Raw genomic sequence first — 20,016 nt, 5'->3', positions numbered from 1 at the left:
TTAGGAACTTGATTCAATAGAAATATTAATGTGATGGAGGGTGCATGGTCTTGATACAGTACGTTGTACAGTGCAGTTGGTTTCTATGCGTCCATTTGTCAGCTTTTAACAAAGAAACTGGAAATACACAGACAAGACATCCTCGCACATTTACGGATGCATCGACTAATAATCAACTCGATATAGACGAATGAAAACCAGAAATAGTAGGCCTACCACAGCCTCTCTAAGTCCTGGAAAAGATAAATAGGTCACTGTAACCTCTCATGTGGTTCCTAACCATTTTTACTCAGAGCCCCCTGTTTTTACACCTAACAATCCCCCATGTTCGCACTCATGCACGCACGCACGCACACGCATATTTGTAATACATCACAATGTGTTGTCAATAAAATGACATGCCCAAAGGGATACGGATACCAGGTTGAAAGTGGATAAAAGCAAGTTTTAATTGTGTGCAACATTGCCCCAGACTAAACCCCACCACAAAAGTCACAATCAGCATTCTGACACACATTTTATTCAAGCATTAAATTGTAGCATTCCATACCGGTAATTAGTAATTACACAGAGTAGATTAAATAATACATGTGTTCAATGACAGTGCCAATAAATAATATCTTCATGACATGATGACACTTGGACACAACAAGACACAATAAGTGTCATATTAGCATTCCATCAGTATGCAGCAATTTCTTCTAATAATTGTCTCCACCAGGCTGAAGGCATGGGGAGAGAGTATGTTTTGCACACTGTCCGTGTGTGTGTCCGTGTGTCCGTCCGTCCGTCTGTGTATAGCTAATCTCCGGCACTTTTGTGCACGCACACTCCCTGGATGCCAACGATTAACCTCTGCCCAAAACTTTCCAGAACGGCCTGTTATAGCGCCACCAGGAGGCCGACTTTTGAAAAAACCCGCAAATAGTTACACACTATCTCTATAGTCATGTGTTCAAGCCGGATATGTCCGATATTTCATATTCCATCCGAATTGGCTAACATTGGCTTTCAAAGTTTGCTGGATTGGCCCCTTTGGAACAAAAAGCCTCAAATCATGAACGCAGCCTGTTATAGCTCCACCAACAGGTGGAGTTTTGCAAAACACATTTTTGGAACAAAATGCCTCAAATCATCCAATTGCCATCCAAGGTGTAAGAAGAAATGGCACCCTTTTCACATTGGCCTATTATAGCGCCACCAGGGGGCCACAACCTGACCTGCCCTCGTGGAGACCTGTGGCCCGAGGGGCACTTTATCTAGTTTTCTTTCCTATATTATTATCTTTTTTTTTAAGGAAAATGACTCACTCTATAAACACGCTGGGCAAGACCTACACTGTTGAGTGCCTAAACTGAAGTGCTGGAATTTGGCGGAAGCAGAAAACATTCAGGGGAACTTCAAATGCTGGAAGCCCCGCTTCCGGCTAGGCACTCTCTGCCTTGGCCGGGCTACACCAGGCTTTTCGCGCACAAAACGCGCGCGTTTACCCTAAACGCGTGCTTTGAATTTAGGTCCAGTCCTATTTTAAAAAACGCACGCACGGGCCGCGCGTTTAGGGTAAACGCGCGAGAAAAGCCTGGTGTAGCTTGGCCAGGTCATGACAAGGCTTTTCTCTTCGCAGATGAGTAAGGCTGGGATACTAAAAGCAAATACTGAAGTATTCCAAAGTACGTAAGATTTTAAAAAATAAAGCAGCAATATGTACCTTTCCTTCTTCGGACTTGAACCCGGTTTCCTGCTCAAGTGCTGTACATTTTTACCATTTAAGTATGCCGAATTAAACCTTTCACTTTTTCCAAAAATATCAACAATAGAGGGTATGTACATGCTTAAAGTCAGTGGCAAATCGGGTGGCAAAGTGAGTTTAAGGTTGTTTAAAGGTAACGTTGTTTAATGCAATCAAATAGGACGCATAACTTCCAGGTATGATGATGATGTCAAACGCATACCCTCTAGGGATAATAGCAGATATACAAGGTCACAAGACATCACATTGCGATATGTGCGCTTATAGATGTGCTATTTCCAGTAATAGTGTACTTTTGTCCCTTCCTAGAAATGTAGTGTACCATGCCGTACCATGCCAATAAAATAAGTGCCTTAATGGACAGTTCCGTGAGTGCTGGTATTCTCTTTTAGAGATTTATTGTTAAACTGGGTATGATGATGATGTCAAACGCATACCCTCTAGGGATAATAGCAGATCTACAAGGTCACAAGACATCACATTGCGACACGTGCGCTTATAGATGTGCTATTTGCCTATTTCCATTAATACTGTACTTTTGTCCCTTCCTAGAAATGTAGTGAAGTCAATAGTATAATATTTGTCTAGTCAAATTTGGATAGTCAAGTATCCAAAAGCAATATTCAAGTATTAAAATGTACTTTGTTACTGCACCACTAGGGAAGGGTATCTTCTCTTGGAATCCTGGCTTATGTTCCACTACAACTGGTGAATTGCTAATAACTTCTCCCCTGACAGCTAACAGCGTAAATGCAATTAGATATATTTTGCTGTCTTTGCAGTTTATTCACAACGGGTCAATTGGCATTTCCAAATTTAGATTTGCCTGAGAACTGTTTTGGAGATTTCATCAGCAGCAGTCTGGGTCAAACTGGTGTGAATTGGTAGCTAGGGGGTAGTGAGACAATTAAGTGTTGTCCATATAGTGACTGTCCAGCAAAAGCCTTGGAGCAGGACAGGGAGGAGGACCCTACAGTACATACTCCCTCAACCTGAATGACTGTCAACTGTAGAAATAATGTACATTTTAATTTAAACCATGTCTGGAGACAAGAATACATGGTGCACTGACGATGTGAATAAACAGCATAACGTAAAGCCAGAGTCAGAGACTGTGTGTGTGTGTGTGTGTGTGTGTGTGTGTGTGTGTGTGTGTGTGTGTGTGTGTGTGTGTGTGTGTGTGTGTGTGTGTGTGTATGTGCGTGTGCGTGTGCGTGTGAGACCGGTCCAAAGAGCTGTTGTTTCTTCACGTTGAACTGACGTCAGGATCAATCAACATCGTGCTAGGGGGGTGGGTGCTGACACCTGATGTACACAATCAGACAAACACAGGTTACAACAGGACTGCAGTGCTATCACTATTACTACACTGTTAAATCCTAAACTGAAGACCCACAATGTTACTGTGCACATTGCACAAAGTTTTATCACACAGTTTTATCACACATCATTGTGTGCCATACGGTACACAATGAGGTTTGGCTAGCAATGTTTTCATTATTTACTTTGGAGAAACTGTCGACAGGAAACCTAAAAATGAAACCATAAGCAGGAAAATGTTCAGTTATGACATATGGCCAAAGCTGTGAACAGACAATTAAGTGTTGACACTGGTATGGTCCTGAAATAAATAAATAAAACAATAAATAAAACAAAAATGATACACAACAATCTACTAATTTAAAAAAGGACATTCTACTAATCTACTAATTTAAAAAAGGACATTATAAAAGGGATTTCCTGAATAAGTGCATTTTCAGAATCTATTCTGTTCAGATGAAAATTGTAAATGCAGCCTTGCCCTCAATTCCCTCAGTGCCTGTACACCTGACTAACTATACCTAAAAAAAGTGAGCCACACCCACAGCCACAATACTAGAGGGAACGAGAACAACGATCTGGTACCACCCACTTTCAAAACAAATATGGGTAAATTCTCCTTCTACAGCACTGCCACTCAAGCGTGGAATGCCCTGACCCCTTCCCTCAAAAAATGCAGGTGACTGATCTTTTAAAACAGGCCTGAAAATCCACCTTTCAGCAGGCCCAAGGGAGAGGAAATGATCAGTGTTTAACTGTACTATGTTGCTGTTTTTACATTTCTGTCTAAACTATCCAATCAATCAAACCCCAAAAGGTAAAACAGGTAAAGCAAACAAAAGCACCTTGCTGAGAATAATCATCAGATAACACAAAATGTTCATTACTTCAGATGTTTCTATCTGACAGAAATTAACAAGACCAGTAAACCATTGTTTGCGAGAGGAACACAGGACCAGGAGGCAAATAACTGGAGGAACGCCAGCTTAACGAGGCCACAGGTGACGCCATCAAGTCCCATTACAACAGGCAGATGGCAGAGTCATTTGGCTAACTGTGACTCAAGCTTATTATCGCCATCGCTCAATGGACTCACATGCAACAGGGGGCATGTGCACTACACCCCTCCACCAAATCATCACAGAGAAGAATGTTCAAACGCTTTTACAAAAACAAAACTTCAGTGAAATGTGCTCGATGATGGAGTCTGGCTGTAACCATATACAGTAGTCCCCAGCCTCTTAATTGAGCCTTTGTCCAGAGTAGCCGTTGCCAGCTAATGGGGAAGCTGAATAAACTGAGTAAACTAAACCAAGACGCTTCCATGCTTTAAAGTTTAAAAAATAAACTAAAGCCTACTTTATTCTCTGTAGCATGAAGGTGTTGCTTCAGCTTGCCGACAAGAAATTATCTTCAAGCTAACAATGCATTAGCTAAACTAGGAGATCGGATCTTGTCTTTACATTTTTAGAATAGAGTTTAAGTGGGAGGGCAATGAGTGTCAAAATGTGCATGTAAGACAACGGTTGCACAGCGGTCATCTATCTATCTATCTATCTATCTAGTTGACACAGTTGGTAGTGCCCTTCCTGTGTTTTCTCCTTGTGCCCTGCTCTGTGGGAGCTACTGTACCGTCCGTCAGCCATGATAAAACACCCTGCCCTACACAGCTCTCCTCAACGCAAAGCCAAATTTATAGTCCGTCATACGATGGCGTCTCTTGTCGACAAGAACCACTTTTTCTAATGATTTAACACCATGCCACGAGACGTTGGCCTGAAGAGACACCACTATGCAATGGAGTATTAATTAAACTTAAGACAAAGACAATGGCGCAATGTTCCAGGGCTGCGGTGGAAGCCTTGACAGACCTTTCTTATGACTGAGCCAATTTCTCTGTCCGTGTTACATAATATGCTTCGGGTTAAAATAGGGCAGGCGTTCCGTGAACCACACGACAGTCGACAGGACATTATGTCTGTCTGAGCTGAATTCCTCAATTAATTCTGCGGGTTCAGGCTGGGTTTAGATTTTTATTCTTGAGATAAAGAGAATCATCTTTGGTCTGCTCAAAGACCAGATAAGATTGTTTCACGTTCCAAAAGTGGGTATAATACTGACAGGAAAGTAGAATACCGTATTGTGAATCCATCAGTACACCCTGGGCTTTATCAAGAAGAATCAGCTGAATAACAAGTAGGCCTAGATGTAGATAACAGACTGTATCCTGCTTTGACATTTAAGCAATATCACAGGGAGGAGGAGTGCTGTCAACACTGCTTTGATTTGGTCAACGGTACAAGGCCACAGGCCGCTTTTCTTTCCTTTGCTGTACTTCCTTTTATGTATATACCCATTACCCTACGGGCCCATTTGGGTCAATTTTTCACACTCTCAGAGTTAATGTGGCATTGAGAAATGTTTTGTTTGATTCCAAATATTCGGCATCCTTGGACACAAACACAACATGGCCATCTGTGGCCACTAGATCATAATGCATGTCTGCCAAGAAGGACAGCTGAGAGGTAATGTGACGCGGCTGCACCGTCTCATCCCACTGCACAAACAGTGCTTAATGTACCCACACATGTCTGAATGTTGAAGCCAAAAGCCTGATTCATACTGTTGTCGCCGGTGTCACAAGGGATTAATTAAGCAAGCATATTTTATACTTTGGGTGCAGGATGATGTTGCTCATCACAAATGACAGATTTCCAAGTTAATAACGCGGTGTATCGCGTAGGCATGTAGCGATGTATCGTAAATCGATTTCAATCGTTTCAAACAGGTGACAATTTAAAGCGATTTAATAAATACAAAAATTGCTTTTGGCTTTTGGAGGGAAATGAAATAGACTGCAGTCACTTTCAGCTTAGAGCACTGCAGAGGGGAGGTGTGTGTCTGTGAACCAGCTGATGCTTATTTACATGAAAAGTACAGTATCGTACTTTTGCAATGTAGTTAAATAAAAGTTGTGAAAATGTGGTACTGTACATGTGAGATTAATAGCTGGGGGGGATGTAAGAGGAAAAAAAGAAATTTGTTTTCAGTCATTTGTCTGGAAAATAATTTTGTGTTTAAAAAATCGTGACAAATTGAAAAATCTGTTATTTGTGACAAGCAACAGTCTTCACTGTTTGGGGGTTGTGAGTGCGTGAGTGTGTGCGACCGTGCGTGAGTGCGCCGTGCGTGCGTGTGTGACTATATCGTCGGGTGTGTCGGATGTAAACCTCATGTGTCCAAAACTGTACGTTTGTAAGATTCAAATGCAAAAATATCAAAAGTAGCAGATCTATAAGTTGCTTTTGATGCTTTTGTGTGACGCTGCATGTAGAATGATCACATAGGCGTCGTAGGGTATTAATTTACGAAAAACGTAAAACACAAAAAGTTAGAATATAGAGATAAGAGGTTTCTGCCTGACAGCAACAATAGAGCAAGAGAAATAGAAGATACAGACAGATAGATACAGAAAGAGTGTGTGAAGGACAGTATGATCCAACTCATGCAGATAAATCATCTCTTTCTTACTTGCCACAGTCTTTTAGTTTTTTCCTGTGTTTCCTCCTCCTCCTCGATCTGTTCCTCACAGACTGACTGCTGCTGGGAATCAATAAACATAATAAATGTACAGAACTCTGAAGAATGATGATGCTGCATGATATGAGTCCTTTGTCATGCATTTGCTGGTGGTTACAGCTAAACAAACTAGGAGGAATGCGAGCACACCTTCTGTCTGATACAACAAACCTGCCAGGTGCACGGCCATAACTCTATGTGCACGGCTCCAAAGAGTTCAACATAAAGAGAATGATGCCAGCAGAGCTGAGAGCCTTCGGGTACTTCTTTATTTTAATATAATATGACATATGGCAATATGACAAATCGGACGTGCTACAGTTAGTACAGTATGCTCTACACTGTTTTGTCATGTTGACATCAGGGCCGGTTCTAGCCTGCCCCAGGAGGGACTAATATATGGGGGGATATCATCATATCAGTTTATCCATCTATCTTCTCCTTCTTTGACCAACAGTAACCCATCCATCAAGACCCTGCTGGTTAACAGCACTGATGGCACATAGTGTTCAGCCGGGTCTAAATTCCTCTAAAAATGCTGCCCACCCAATCAGAACTGATAAATGGTACAGCTATTTCGTGGTATTTTTTATATCGGCTAAAAATAAATATTCCCAATAACTTTTGATTTGGTGGCCCACCTACAACCGGCCCTGCAGTTGCCCGTCTTACATTAAAATAAATAAAGCCTGTTGGCATCATTCTCTTTACTCTTTCATTCTCTTTACAGTTGTTTTAGTGGTCATACATCGCCATATGCAAAAACTGTTATACAATTGGCAGAAATATGCTTTGCAGAAAAAAATATACTGTATCTTTCAAAACTCTATGTAGAGTGGATGAAATTGTATGCGTAACCCATTTAGACCTGAGGCAGTGAGGCTGATTCTAAACAGCCTTCTAAATCGTGACCTATGTTTTCAGGAAAAACTTCAATTATTTTATAATTGTGTTTACTTGACTCCTGTGTCTAAAATGTATTTACACGTTTGAATCATACTGCAAATGTGAACTAAATTTATTTAGGAAACTATTTTGCATTGAGAAATCCAGAAATGTCTTTCTACTCTACCATACGTCCCAGCCAGACCCTTGAGGTCAGCTGACCAACTGCGTTTGATTGTGCCTGGAACCTCATGTGTCACTAGAGGTGACCGAGCCTTCTCTGTGGCCGGTCCCACACTGTGGAATGCCCTGCCCCTTCCCATTCGTTCTGCCCAGTCCCTGGGTGTTTTTAAATCTCTCCTAAAGACCCACTTTTTCTCCCTGGCTTTTAATGTTGCCTGAAAACTCGTACCCTTCTTATACCATGTCTGGTTATACTTCCGGTCTCACTTGTTGCTTTGTTTTTGTTTTTGTTTTGTTTTTTGTTTTCTTTATATGCTCTTGTTGTTGCTCTGTTCTTGTTTTTACATGCTCTTGTTCAGCACTTTGGTTTGTCTTCGGTCAATGTAAATGTGCTATACAAATAAACTTTGATTTGATTTGATTTGATTTGATACTCACCTTCGACTATTAATATGTATTAATTGCCGCCGGGGTCTGAAAAACAGCAGAAAACAAGTACTGTAGGTTACTTAAGTTACTTATGGTCTGCATTGGCAGGTTCTTCTCATAGGGAAATAACTTGGAGATGGCATTTGAGGGATTGTTCCCAGGTGTTGTTCATCAGCACCTACCTGCACTCACATTCCTCGTGCTCCACAAAGGTGAGCTCCACATAATGTCCGGATCTCTCAGATGGAGTAATCCTCAACAGCTACGACGGGAAGGACAAGGAGAAGTTCTACGAAACTATCCCACAAATCTACGCAAAAAGCTCACACACATAGGCCGACATGCTCTTCATCATTACAAGCTCAGAATGTGTTGCCACCACTGTTTTCATACTGTAATGTTCTTAAGGTACCATTCAGCACCTTATTAACCTTCCCTGCCAAGGACGACATTGGACGACATTGACTTTTATACTGATTTTTTCTTTCTCCAGAAAATGTGAATGCACCGGTTATATTCCATCCAGGACCCGGCCTAGAGCCGATTGAAAAAAAAAACTCTAATTGAGTTGATCATACAAAACATCAATGTTTTTGGAGCTCAATAAAAAAAATTGGCGACCGCGCAGGACCGTTTCAGATGTTGTGATCACTGACCATGTATTTAGGGTGCACCCCTGAAATGCTAGCCTGGTGAAACCACTCCCCCTGCTGGACAACATTTGCATTCTGCCAGCAGGGAGAGTCTGGGAACTCTCAGGCAGAGATAAATGGTGCATTTATATAGCGCCTTTATCCAAGGCGCTTTACAGAGATTGTGCATTACATTCACCCATTCACACACACATTCACACACCGATGGCAGCGGAAACCATGCAAGGCACAAACTAGCACATCGGGAGCAATTAGGGGTTCAGTGTCTTGCTCAAGGACACTTCGACAGTAACTCTGGGGGAGCCCGGGTTTGAACTGGCAACCTTGCGGTTACCATCCAGGCACTCTACCCCTGAGCCACCGCCGCCGCCGCCGCCGCCGCCGCCGCCGCCGCGAGATGATGTACTCCGGTCCAATTCTGGCCGGAGCGATATGCGGCTGTATGAGGCCACTAGAGGCAGGATCAACGCGAGACTTGTGACATATTGAAGCGCTGCCACAGCTCAAATGTAAACACAACCTAACAAGACTACAACTCGAAATTATTATGGAGACATCCGTGTTCCCGGAAGCGTCTCGCTTCTTAACGGAGCCATGCAGGCTGAAAACCGTGGCAGTCTAAGCCATTTAGCGCCATCTAGTGGCAGCAGGGAAGGAGTTTTAAGTTAAGTGCTGATCTGATACTGTGCATTCAAGTGAAACGTGGAAGGTATCAATTTTATAATGTGTGATGGTGACTGACCGTTAAAGCAGTGGTTATCAAAGTGGACCACTCAATGACCAGCTAGGGGTCCTTGAGTGGTACAAATGTACAAATGGAACCAAATAGACCTGTCCATTTGGTTCCATTTGTGCACTGTCAGAGTTAAATGAATACTGAAGATTTTACATTTTAGATTGGGGTCCCAGCGATAAATAATCATATCAAAATGGGGTCCGTGGCCTAACTAACTGGGTTCCTTGAGAAACCCTTCGTTACAGTATACTCACACACCTGCAGAGTGATGTTGCGTGTGCGTGTTGGCTGGCACTCCAGGTTGGCATCTCCGCAGCAGCCAGAACATCGCCAAAGTGGAACACAGGCGGGGCTAAACATATGCTCCACCCCTCCCGGGTACTCCTGCTCTACATCCACCAATCGCTCCATGGGACGACACATGCTCCGCCTCCACACCTCATGGAACAGCACTACTGCAACGATGGCAGAGGAGGAACTCTCTCATTATTACTCCATTCCCATTTAGGGGTGGCGCTGATGATTAATGCATGATGATAATTATGTAATTATTATGCATCCATGGTCCTTACTTTTTGGGGGGACTTCTGATGAAGGGAGGGAGTCCTGTATTACACCAAAACAAGACAGAATAATCTTTAAACACATTAATTCTTCCTTTTTATCCGGGTAATAATCTGACACAACTTGCCCTGACTGTCCAATGAACAGAGCACAGTACAGTACAGACATCTGCGAGATGAGATGAACATGCTTATACTGTAACTGAGAGGAGCAGTATGATTTGCAATTGAAGACCGCCCTCTGGTGGCAAAGGTAATACTAACCGTGTGCTACTAGGAGGTATGAGTTGTTGTTTAATAGGTAATGAGCAATGACTAATGAATAATGACTATAAACATATTCAAACAGAATCTTTAATGTGCCAATCGATTTGAAATCTGCAATATTTATAGTGACAATAAGTCAATAACTTTTGAGTAGTTCAAACAGTATGGGTGTTGCCACGGAAACGGCCGACAGCGTGATGTCAGGCCATGACGTCACGTCGCCCTATATAGTATGGCGAGCAGAGCAGTAGAGCAGAGTTAGTACATCATTAAGACTATAAGAAAGGAGGTATAAGAAAGACAGGCTTTAGACTCAAATGTGACCAGCTCCGTTCCCTCCCCAGCTCCTAAGAAGAAATACAGTTCCTTAGGCTATAAGGCCTCCCTGAATACCAGCCCTTATAGACTCCCCTGACCGTCCCCTATAAGTATAGGAGATCTCGGTTACAATGGGCGTCATTGTTATATCTTGTCAGACTATCAAAAGCATCAATAATACTATTATCGATTTTCAGGCAAAGACTGCACTTCGAATAATACCAACAGGGGTGTGTTGTAATATGTAATCTGTATTTATGCACGCACGCACGCACGCACGCACGCACGCACGCACGCACGCACGCACGCACAAATTCAGAGCCATGAACAAGCAACTACAGTATAGCTGTCAGGTCAAATGTTTTCGAGCAGTAATAACTCTTTCCTCCCAAAAGATCACACAGCTGTTTTCATTACTTTTAGGGTCAAACCTGCACATATATTGTAACTTATATACTGCATATATGTAACTATAATTCTCTCTCTCTGTCTCTCTCTCTCGTTGTCTTATTTCTAAATGTCACATCCGATTTATATGAACTTTCTTCTGGTGACTAATACAGGAGATACCGCATATATATGTCACAATATCTCTCTCTCTCTCTGTCTCTCTCTCTCCCTCTCTTTCTCTCTCGTTGTATTTTTTCTAAATGTCACATTAGATTTCTGTGAACTTTCTTCTGCTTAAGGTGACTAATACAAACAGGACCCATCTGGGCGTGTTTCATCTGATCTAATAAGGCAAACCATTCCTAGAGACACGCAGGAGGCCATAATTAGATCCTTCTATTCATTCTATAGGATTCAGACAATTTCAGTTTTGTTCAAAGTCTGATGCCTCTGTGTATTCCAGTCAAGGCCCACACAGTCTTTGTGTTTCCTGAACTCCAGATGAGATCAAATGTGACTTTCTGGCCACGATCAGGCAATTAAGTTGTTTTCAATTCATAACATTGTTTTCAATTCATAAAAAGACAGATTTACATGAGACTTTGTGTTTCCTGAACTCCAGATGAGATCAAACGTGACTTTCTGGCCACGATCAGGCAATTAAGTTGTTTTCAATTCATAAAAAGACAGATTTACATGAGATCAGGAATGACTGTTTCTGTCTCAGAGTGAAGCTGGGAAGGGGGTTTGATTACTTGCAACGATACAGCACTAAATAACTCATTATCCATCTTCAAAGGAGGTTCTTTTAAGTAGTAAAGTTGCAGCTCCCACTGGGGGGAGTTGACCTTTAAGGGTCATTGTATACATTCTCTGAGGATACCGCGCTGTGTATATCCAGTCCACACATCATGGTCTCTACTAGACTAGAGTAGAGTTCTCAACAGGCCTGATAATTAAGGCCCTAACTGATCTGGGCCGAGGCCCGGCCCGAGTAATTAGCATAGATTTTAGGCCCGACCTGGCCCTAAAGCGTCGGGTCGGGTTTGGGCAGAATTTGAGAACTCTACACAGAGTAAAAGTGAAATGCCAGTCAGCACCATCTTCATGATAGATATAAATACACAAACAGACAGAACAGAACTATTATTTCTATTATTATTATTTTTTAAAGATTTTTTTCTTCATGGAGCCGACCTGACGTTTTTGGGCCGGGTCGGGTTCGGGCAGAGTTTGAGAACTCTAGATTAGAGTAGAGTTCTACTCTACAGCTGCAATATAGAGTTCAGTCATAGCAGATGGTGTTCACCACTGGTTCTCAGGTTAACATCTCTGAGAGGGTATGAAAGGAACCAAATGGACCTGATAACACTGAGGACATTACAATATAGATTGGGGTCCCAAAGATAAATGGTAGCACATGGGGGTCTGTGGTTTAATGCATATCAAGGGTCCTTGACCTTTAAAAAGGTTGAGAATCACTGGTCTGCAACCCAAATATACACTGAAAAATCCTCATTGTCCATTTAACTCAGTTCCATTTGTACCCTCTCTGAAATTACAGACCTGTTGAGTGTCCATTTGGACCGATGGCGGTCCCGGACACGATGTTGATAAACAGTGGTGTGTACAGTATATGACTGTGCTCTGCATAGCACCCCCCCCCCCCCCTTCTTAAGGGGTCAAGGGTCAGAGGGCATTATAGGAAAAAGGAAACACCTGGGAGACATGTCTAGCGTTACACCCACACACCCACACACCCACACCCATGGGACCATGCCGCCTAAGGGAGCTGTGGCCTCTGTACAAACCAGCTGGAAGATGCATGGTTCAACATGTTAAAACAACAAAAAATAAAAAATAAAATTACTTAACTCTGAATTTAAAAATGTACATATAATGTAGGGATTAGTTATATACTACTGCATCATTATTCTTTTTATTTTATTTTATATATATATATTATAGCCTATATATTGTACTGTTTCTCCACCAGGGATCCAAATACTTTTTTGAGACATTGAGAGTGTACAACTATTAGATAAACTCAGATTTAAATTGACACTAAATGGACTAAATGGACACTTTCCAGTATAAATTGGGGTCTGAGATATTTTTCCCTGCCTAATATTGAACAAGTTCAGAGTGTTTGCACTGAAAATGAATTGGTTCAGAAGAACCATAAAAGTTGGTTCTGAACTGGAACCAAAAAACGGTTCCTTGAAAGCAAGAATCTACGGAACCAGTTCTAGAACCAAAGTTCTTTTGGTGGAAAAGGAGCCTGATAGATTAGGATAGTATTAGTAGGCTACGTCACGTAAGGATTTTGACATCTTGGCTGGGGTACTGCAAGGGCACACCCTACTGTAGCCCTCTTCGTCATAGTCCTGGACTACACGCTAAGGAAGGCCATCAATGGACGAGAGCACGATCTTGGCCTCACCATAATACCAAGGTCAAGACGATACCCCACAGACAGACCTGCAGGACTACGCAGACGGCATCAGCCTGCTCTCCGACCACGTGGAACAAGCTCAGGAAAACTCCTAACCAGAGTTGAGGCAGAGTGTGCCAAGGTTGGTCTTCGGCTGAATGCCAAGAAAACTGATGTTATCAACTATAACATCCCTTTGGAACATCCATCTCTGACAACAACAGAAGGCACTAGGCTACTCTGAAGGAAGTCAAGGACTTCAAGTACCTAGGCTCATGGGTCAACTCAACTGAACAAGATCTTAAAGTGAGGAAGGCACTTGCATGGAGGGCCAGCGTATGGAACTCCAATCTCCCCCATTAAATCAAGCTCAGCTTCTATACGCAACAGTAGAGTCTGTTCTCCTATACGGCAGTGAATGCTGGACCCTGAAGCCAACCCTGCAGAAGTATAGATGGCTGCTACACCAGAATGTTACCAACATGAATCTGTATGATGGTTAGTGCTGTGGGAACCAACACACGGGCACGGGTCACAAGAAAGAAAGACGCAGAAGCGCAAAGCACCAACGAACTGGCCAGATGTATATGGAGAACCGGGATGACTGGAAGCAACGATGGAGGGCTCGTCTCAGGACGACCTAGAGAGAGTGAGTATCTGTCTCTCCAGCTCTTTAATAAACAGAAAATTCAATTTCTCGAGGGTTGCAGATTTCAGCCAATCAGGAGAGACTACCCATTTATCAACTTCAGTACTGCTGTTTCAGTTTGTCTGCTCATTTCTTTGTGTCAACACTCATCACTTCCACTTGGTTCCACTTCCACAATTGCACTTGTTTGTCCTGCAGTATCCTGTATGGCTTCTCTGCATGAAATTGGTATCCTGACCTGAAAATGCATTTTTTTTGTTCACTAAAGAGCTGGGGAAACAGACCTATATGATGTTACTGTAAAAAAAAGAATCACTATTATAGCAATGATATCAGAATACAGAATCATTTAACAAATAAATGATAATAATAAATGAATAAAAATCACTACCCCTATAGGTAGGCTACCCTACCTTTAATTTGTCATGGTCCATTCAATTGCATATCAAAACTGGGTGTCCTTGTATAGCCTACTGAAAGAAGTTCAGAATAGGTCTAGGCCCCTAATTTAACCTCTTGAACTGGATCTAAACATGCAGAGTTCCTGGCCCAGATGGACCCTGCTGCCTGCAGCTGCCTGCTGCTGCAAATGCCAGTTGTGTAAATATGTGCGCACATGAATGATAGCTAGCATATAGTCACTGTAAACAGCGCTTTGTACATTCAATTTAACACGACACAACACACAACACAACACAACACAACAAGAGAGCCTTAAAATGTGCCTGCACACAGTCATTCAATATTAAGCTGCAAAGGTCTCTGTTAAAAAGCTAAGTGTTGTGGTTATTCCCCCAGAAGGCTATTCAAATGTGACTCCAATTATATCTTCGTATTTCAGGAGAAAGAGAAGTCAAGGCGTAAGAAACGCCTTCAAGAACTAATAAGACCGAGATGAATGTTTTACCAGATTTTAGAGATGAGCAATTCAATCAAATCTACTAATCATTTACACATGGGCTATAAATTAAGCACATAGCCTACCGGTATTAAATCCCTCATGTAGGCCTACTGTAGGCCTAGCTATCCATACGCATTAAAGCTAACGATTCAAGCTCTGCATAGTTGTAGTTTTACCTTTTCAATGTCCCAGCCATTACATATAAAATATTATAAAGTTTGCATTTTGCAGAGTTGGCCTACCTGCGCAGGTATCAGTTGCAGGAGAACTGCGACGCCGATGAAACTTTTCATTCTACCAAAAACAAATGGGCTCATGCAGGGCAACCCCAGCTTTGAAAGTAGGCTAAAAAAAAAGAAAGAAAAGAAAAATAAATAAAGGTCAAAAGTAACGGAAAAGCTGGACGTATTTACGGGTCCAGATGAGAGGAGAGGAGAGGCGCATTGTCTCTCTGCGCTCCTAGCGAGAGCGCGCACGAGGGCTGCGCGTCACAGCGGAGCATCAGTAGGCTAAAATAATCAACCCTCTGGCGCACAGCCTCTTTCTCTATGTACACCCCCCCCCCCCCCGGCCCCCACTCTCTTTCAAACTTATATACGCGACGCACTTAAAACATATAGGGCATAGCAGTGGGCGTGGTTTTCTGGTTCCACTGATAGTATATGTTTATAGTAACAGGGGTGCGTATCTCCAGCTCTTTAGTCTTTATTAAACAGAAAATGTATTTTCAGGTTGGGATACCAATTTGATCCAATCAGGATAGAGAACTCAGTCAGGAATCAAACAAGTGGAATTGGATGTGGTGATGCAAATAAATGAGCAGACAAAATTGGAACTAGAACACTATAAAAAATACATCTGGTACTCTCTCCTGAGAGGGGTGTAGTGTGGGGGGGGGGGGGGGGGGGGGAGGCGCCATCCCCCCACTTCTCTCACATCTAAAATTGTTTTTTTACTTGCAATTTACTTTTATGGATACGCTTAAGCATTACAGTAAACCACGTGTCTTATGGGGCGTCCCCCCACTTCTAAAAGTGGCAGTGCTACAAAACTGCCTGATTGGCTGAAATTGTCACCTATACCTGAACATGTATTTTCATACGTTTATAGATTATAGAAATTAAAACGTTTTTGTTATCATCAAAAAATATCACTTACCCCACCTTTAAGACTATAAAGACAGACAGATCTATTCCGAGAAACAATTTTTATGTGTTTTTAAATGTGAAATGTGTATTTTCTGATGTTTTAACAATGAATCTTTATTTCAAACTATAGGTCCATATAAAAAACTGTTACTTATGGACCGTGCCCTGTGAGCTGAAGAAGAAGCAACTATTTCTCTCTCCCCCCCCGCCCCCCCCCCCCCCCCCCTCCTCTTTTAAACATTTATAATCAGGGCTTATTATTTGAAAACTTGTCCACTTTGGGACTCACTGATGGAGCCAAGCATCCAACATATAGGCTGGATGGGATGGATATAGGGATCCATCCCTTGATTCTCTGCCCTCGGTCATCATGCCGATTAGAATTCTTAAATATATAAGACGGAGGGGTCGGGGTCACACATTACTCTCTAACTAAACCCTCCATTTGGGATGTGGCTTTACCAGCTGAGATTACACTGTTTATAATACCCAGGCCCCCAGATGGTGATGTGTATGGTCTGGGCACCGGTTACGAATCTGAGGTTATCATCTCCGCCGTTCCAAATATGAGCAGAATGTCTGTGAAGGAGCCTCCTTCATTCCTGACTAAGCTGTGTTTATGCACTGTCATGTTCGCCACAGATAACATGTCTGCCATCATTAGTGATGATGGTCTATTTTATTATTATGCCTCTGACAAAACGTTCCTTTACATGATGTACTTACATTATAAAGCTACATATTGGACTCATTGTGGTGCCGCCCCCACCACCAAAAGGGCATTGTTCCACTTTAATTTAGTCATGCCCCGATACCATCATTAGTGATGGATTTTATTTTAACTTTTTGTCACTGACAAAACACTGCTCTATATGATTTACTTACATAATAAGTACATTCACCCCATTTATAAGTCATTGGCATCATTGTGGTTCATTTTTATCTTTTTCTGCAAACTGGGCATTGGTCCAGGACAGGTCCAGCGGAGTCCACTCTGATTTACAGTCAAGCACCCGATGCCAACTCTCGACGATGTTCTTTATTACAACCAGGTGCTTCATGTGAGTGCCACTCCTTATGGAATAGCCATGTTGGTTTCAGCTCACAGCGCACGGCCCATAAGTAAGGCGGTGCCAACCCCCATCGTACATTTATTACAAAGGTCTCAGATGTGTTTTTACAGCCTGGGTGATTTACAGACCAATTAGGGCTGGTGTGTTTTAAAAAACAGCGTCTGCAGAGAAGATAACGCAGACGGATGATGCCAGCCCTCTCGGCCCCCCACACACTGACTGGGATACTTGGCCTTTTTAAGCCTCATTTATATACTGTAGGTAGGGTGGCGGACTGTTTTGCTTGCAAAAAAGAACAGATGTACAAGCTAACAATATGTTGCTTCACAATGCATTGTTAGTTTGCAGATCTGTTGTTTTTAGGTGCCATATTTTCCTAACCTTGCACATGACTTAGATGAATTTATAAATAATGAATAGGGCATGTGAGAAGTCACACATGCAGATGTGTGGTGTGGTGTGTGCGTGCGTGTTTGTAAATTGACAAATCTTCACGGCCAAGAAAATGCAACATCCCTGGTGTATTCTATAACCCCGACATTCAAACTATCGTCTCTCAGTAGAACCCAGTGGTTCCCAAACATTTTAGCTCAAGACCCAAAAGAGAAATTAAACGTTTGCCCAGGACTCAATCTAGTGAGAATAGCAGATCTACAAGCTTGTAGAGTTTGTAGATCTACTATTTTCACTACTTCTTTTAGTTGAATTGAATTGTTTTTAATTGATGAAAAGTTGTGATTTCTTTGTTTAAACTTTAAAAACAAATCTTGTATATATATTTAAAACGGAAAAAGGAGATATTTACTCGCAACCCATAACAATTGGTCCGCGGGAAACAGTGGCCTAAACTAAGGGACATGCAGGAGTCCCCACTCCCACTCGTAGGGTCCCACAGGCAGGGGTCAGGCAGGCAGACAGACAGGCAGCTGCTTCTTCTTCCTGTGACTGCCTGGGAACCGAGAAGATGCTCAGGTCCCAGTGCGAGCCCTCAGGCCCGTCGGGAGAGAAAGAAGAGGGACGGGTACTGGGGGTTCCCCTTAAGCAGAGCAACAGCAGCAGGAGGCAGGGCCCTCTCTCTGGGTACGCCATGTGTCCCCTCCCATCGTCTCAGATGTGGTTGCATGAGGGTCACATCCTAGGGGAGGGTGTCCTTTCTGTCTGGCATTCAAGTCACTCTCTTAATTCGCCCCTGGGCCTCGGGCCATGGGTTGGTCTGAAGTCTCTCTCACTTTCCCTCATAAGATCATACGCTGGGAAGGTCATCTGTGGAAGATCTCTGCATTGATCTGTCTGCCACTCACATCAATCACTCAAACTATGACTCAGCCGGGAGTCTTTTACAGTACAACCGCTGTCTAGTTAACAACACCGTCTGAATACATGTTCCGCATAGTCTATGGTTCTGCAATGTTGTTTTGCACAGATTGGGAGACCTGTGTTGTGCACCTTGTACCACCATGGCAAATTCCTTGCATAGTTGACAATAAATGGTTTCAGATTTTGAGAATACACTAGGACTGTAGCCACTCTATGGGCTGTGGCCATGTCTGAACTCATTGCGCAGTCTACAATTTGAAATTGTGCAATCTGATTCAACAGAAGTAGTAATTAGTAAATACAAAAAGTTGTGATGGTGAAAAACTTTACCTCCCTCTCAGAGATGAGTGATGCTGGCCTGGGATCATGTTGTCTGACAGCAGGTCCTCAGAATTCTCTCAGCATGGACATGAATCCTCCAGGGAAGCTGTTTGACGTGAGATCCTCACCATCTGTTTGGTTTACTGCTTCAAGTAAAAAGTTTGTCGGTGAGAGAAAGAATCTATGGAGATGATGTTTTGGAAAGTGTGGTATATGGAAAGGCAATAGAAGAGGAGAAAGAGAGAGAAGGATGCAGGCGAAATAAAGACAGAGGTGTACATCTCTCATCCACCACAAGGCGGTAATCTATCTCAGCTCTCTTCCATTAAATGATTACATTTGTTTATGCCTGTGACTAGTACAAACTTCTCCCAGACTTCTCCCTAGCTCATAGCTACCACTGTGTTGTGTTGACCCTATTTAATGTACTTAGTTGACCGTGGTCCCCAGGGGTCTATACTTGGTCGACCTCATATTTTCCCTCAATACAACAAATGTCTCTGCAGAAAATAGCTGAACGACAAGATCACAAGTCGTGTTGTGATGCTTTGCGAGCTTGTAGATCAGCTATTATGTGCTATTATATTATGCTAGGATGTGCTGTGTGGATGTGCTGTGTTGCTTTAGTTGCCAAGTACACAGGTAGGCCAACATTTTACCAATAAGTTGATTTCGCGCGCTCTCTCTCACACACACACACAGGACATTGGAGAAATACTGTGCGAGTTCATAAAATCAACCTCCTTAACGAATCCTTACATTCCATTCTATTTTCCTTTAAACCACAGAGGGTATTCCCTGGAATGCTGCAGCTACACTGCACTAGTGGACAGCAGGGAATACTGTTCAAAGTGAGTAAGTTTCTGCAAACAACACCCCTGAGTGATGTCTGGGAAAATCCAGCACTCACTGTCATTTCTATAACAAAAAATAATAATAATCACTCTAAGCATTCTATGAAAATGAAGGGACACAACTATGAGACAGCCTTGGGAAGAGCGTGGAACAAAGAGGAACAAGATACATAAATACAAAAAAAGCTTGACAGTAAAAGTAAAGGTGAAAAAAAAGGTAAAAGTAAACACAGGTGGCATTCATTT

General features: G+C 42.5%; 1 protein-coding gene across 1 annotated transcript; it reads right to left on the bottom strand.

The window, feature by feature from the left end:
* Positions 1 to 2,940: 2,940 nt before the first annotated feature.
* pgfa (placental growth factor a) lies at positions 2,941 to 10,132 on the bottom strand. Its single transcript, XM_079526283.1, has 6 exons — positions 10,108 to 10,132; positions 9,794 to 9,990; positions 8,329 to 8,408; positions 8,156 to 8,191; positions 6,602 to 6,670; positions 2,941 to 3,055 (listed from the first exon to the last, which is right to left on the bottom strand). Exons 2-6 carry the CDS (start codon positions 9,956 to 9,958, stop codon positions 3,034 to 3,036), a joined length of 372 nt encoding a protein of 123 aa, XP_079382409.1. The 5' UTR covers positions 9,959 to 9,990; positions 10,108 to 10,132; the 3' UTR covers positions 2,941 to 3,033.
* Between the last annotated feature and the right edge of the window lie 9,884 nt (positions 10,133 to 20,016).

The sequence above is a fragment of the Electrona antarctica genome (assembly GCF_951216825.1).
Source record: "Electrona antarctica genome assembly, chromosome: 17".
NCBI classification, from domain to species: domain Eukaryota; kingdom Metazoa; phylum Chordata; class Actinopteri; order Myctophiformes; family Myctophidae; genus Electrona; species Electrona antarctica.
This window is presented reverse-complemented; position numbering and strand designations above follow the sequence as displayed.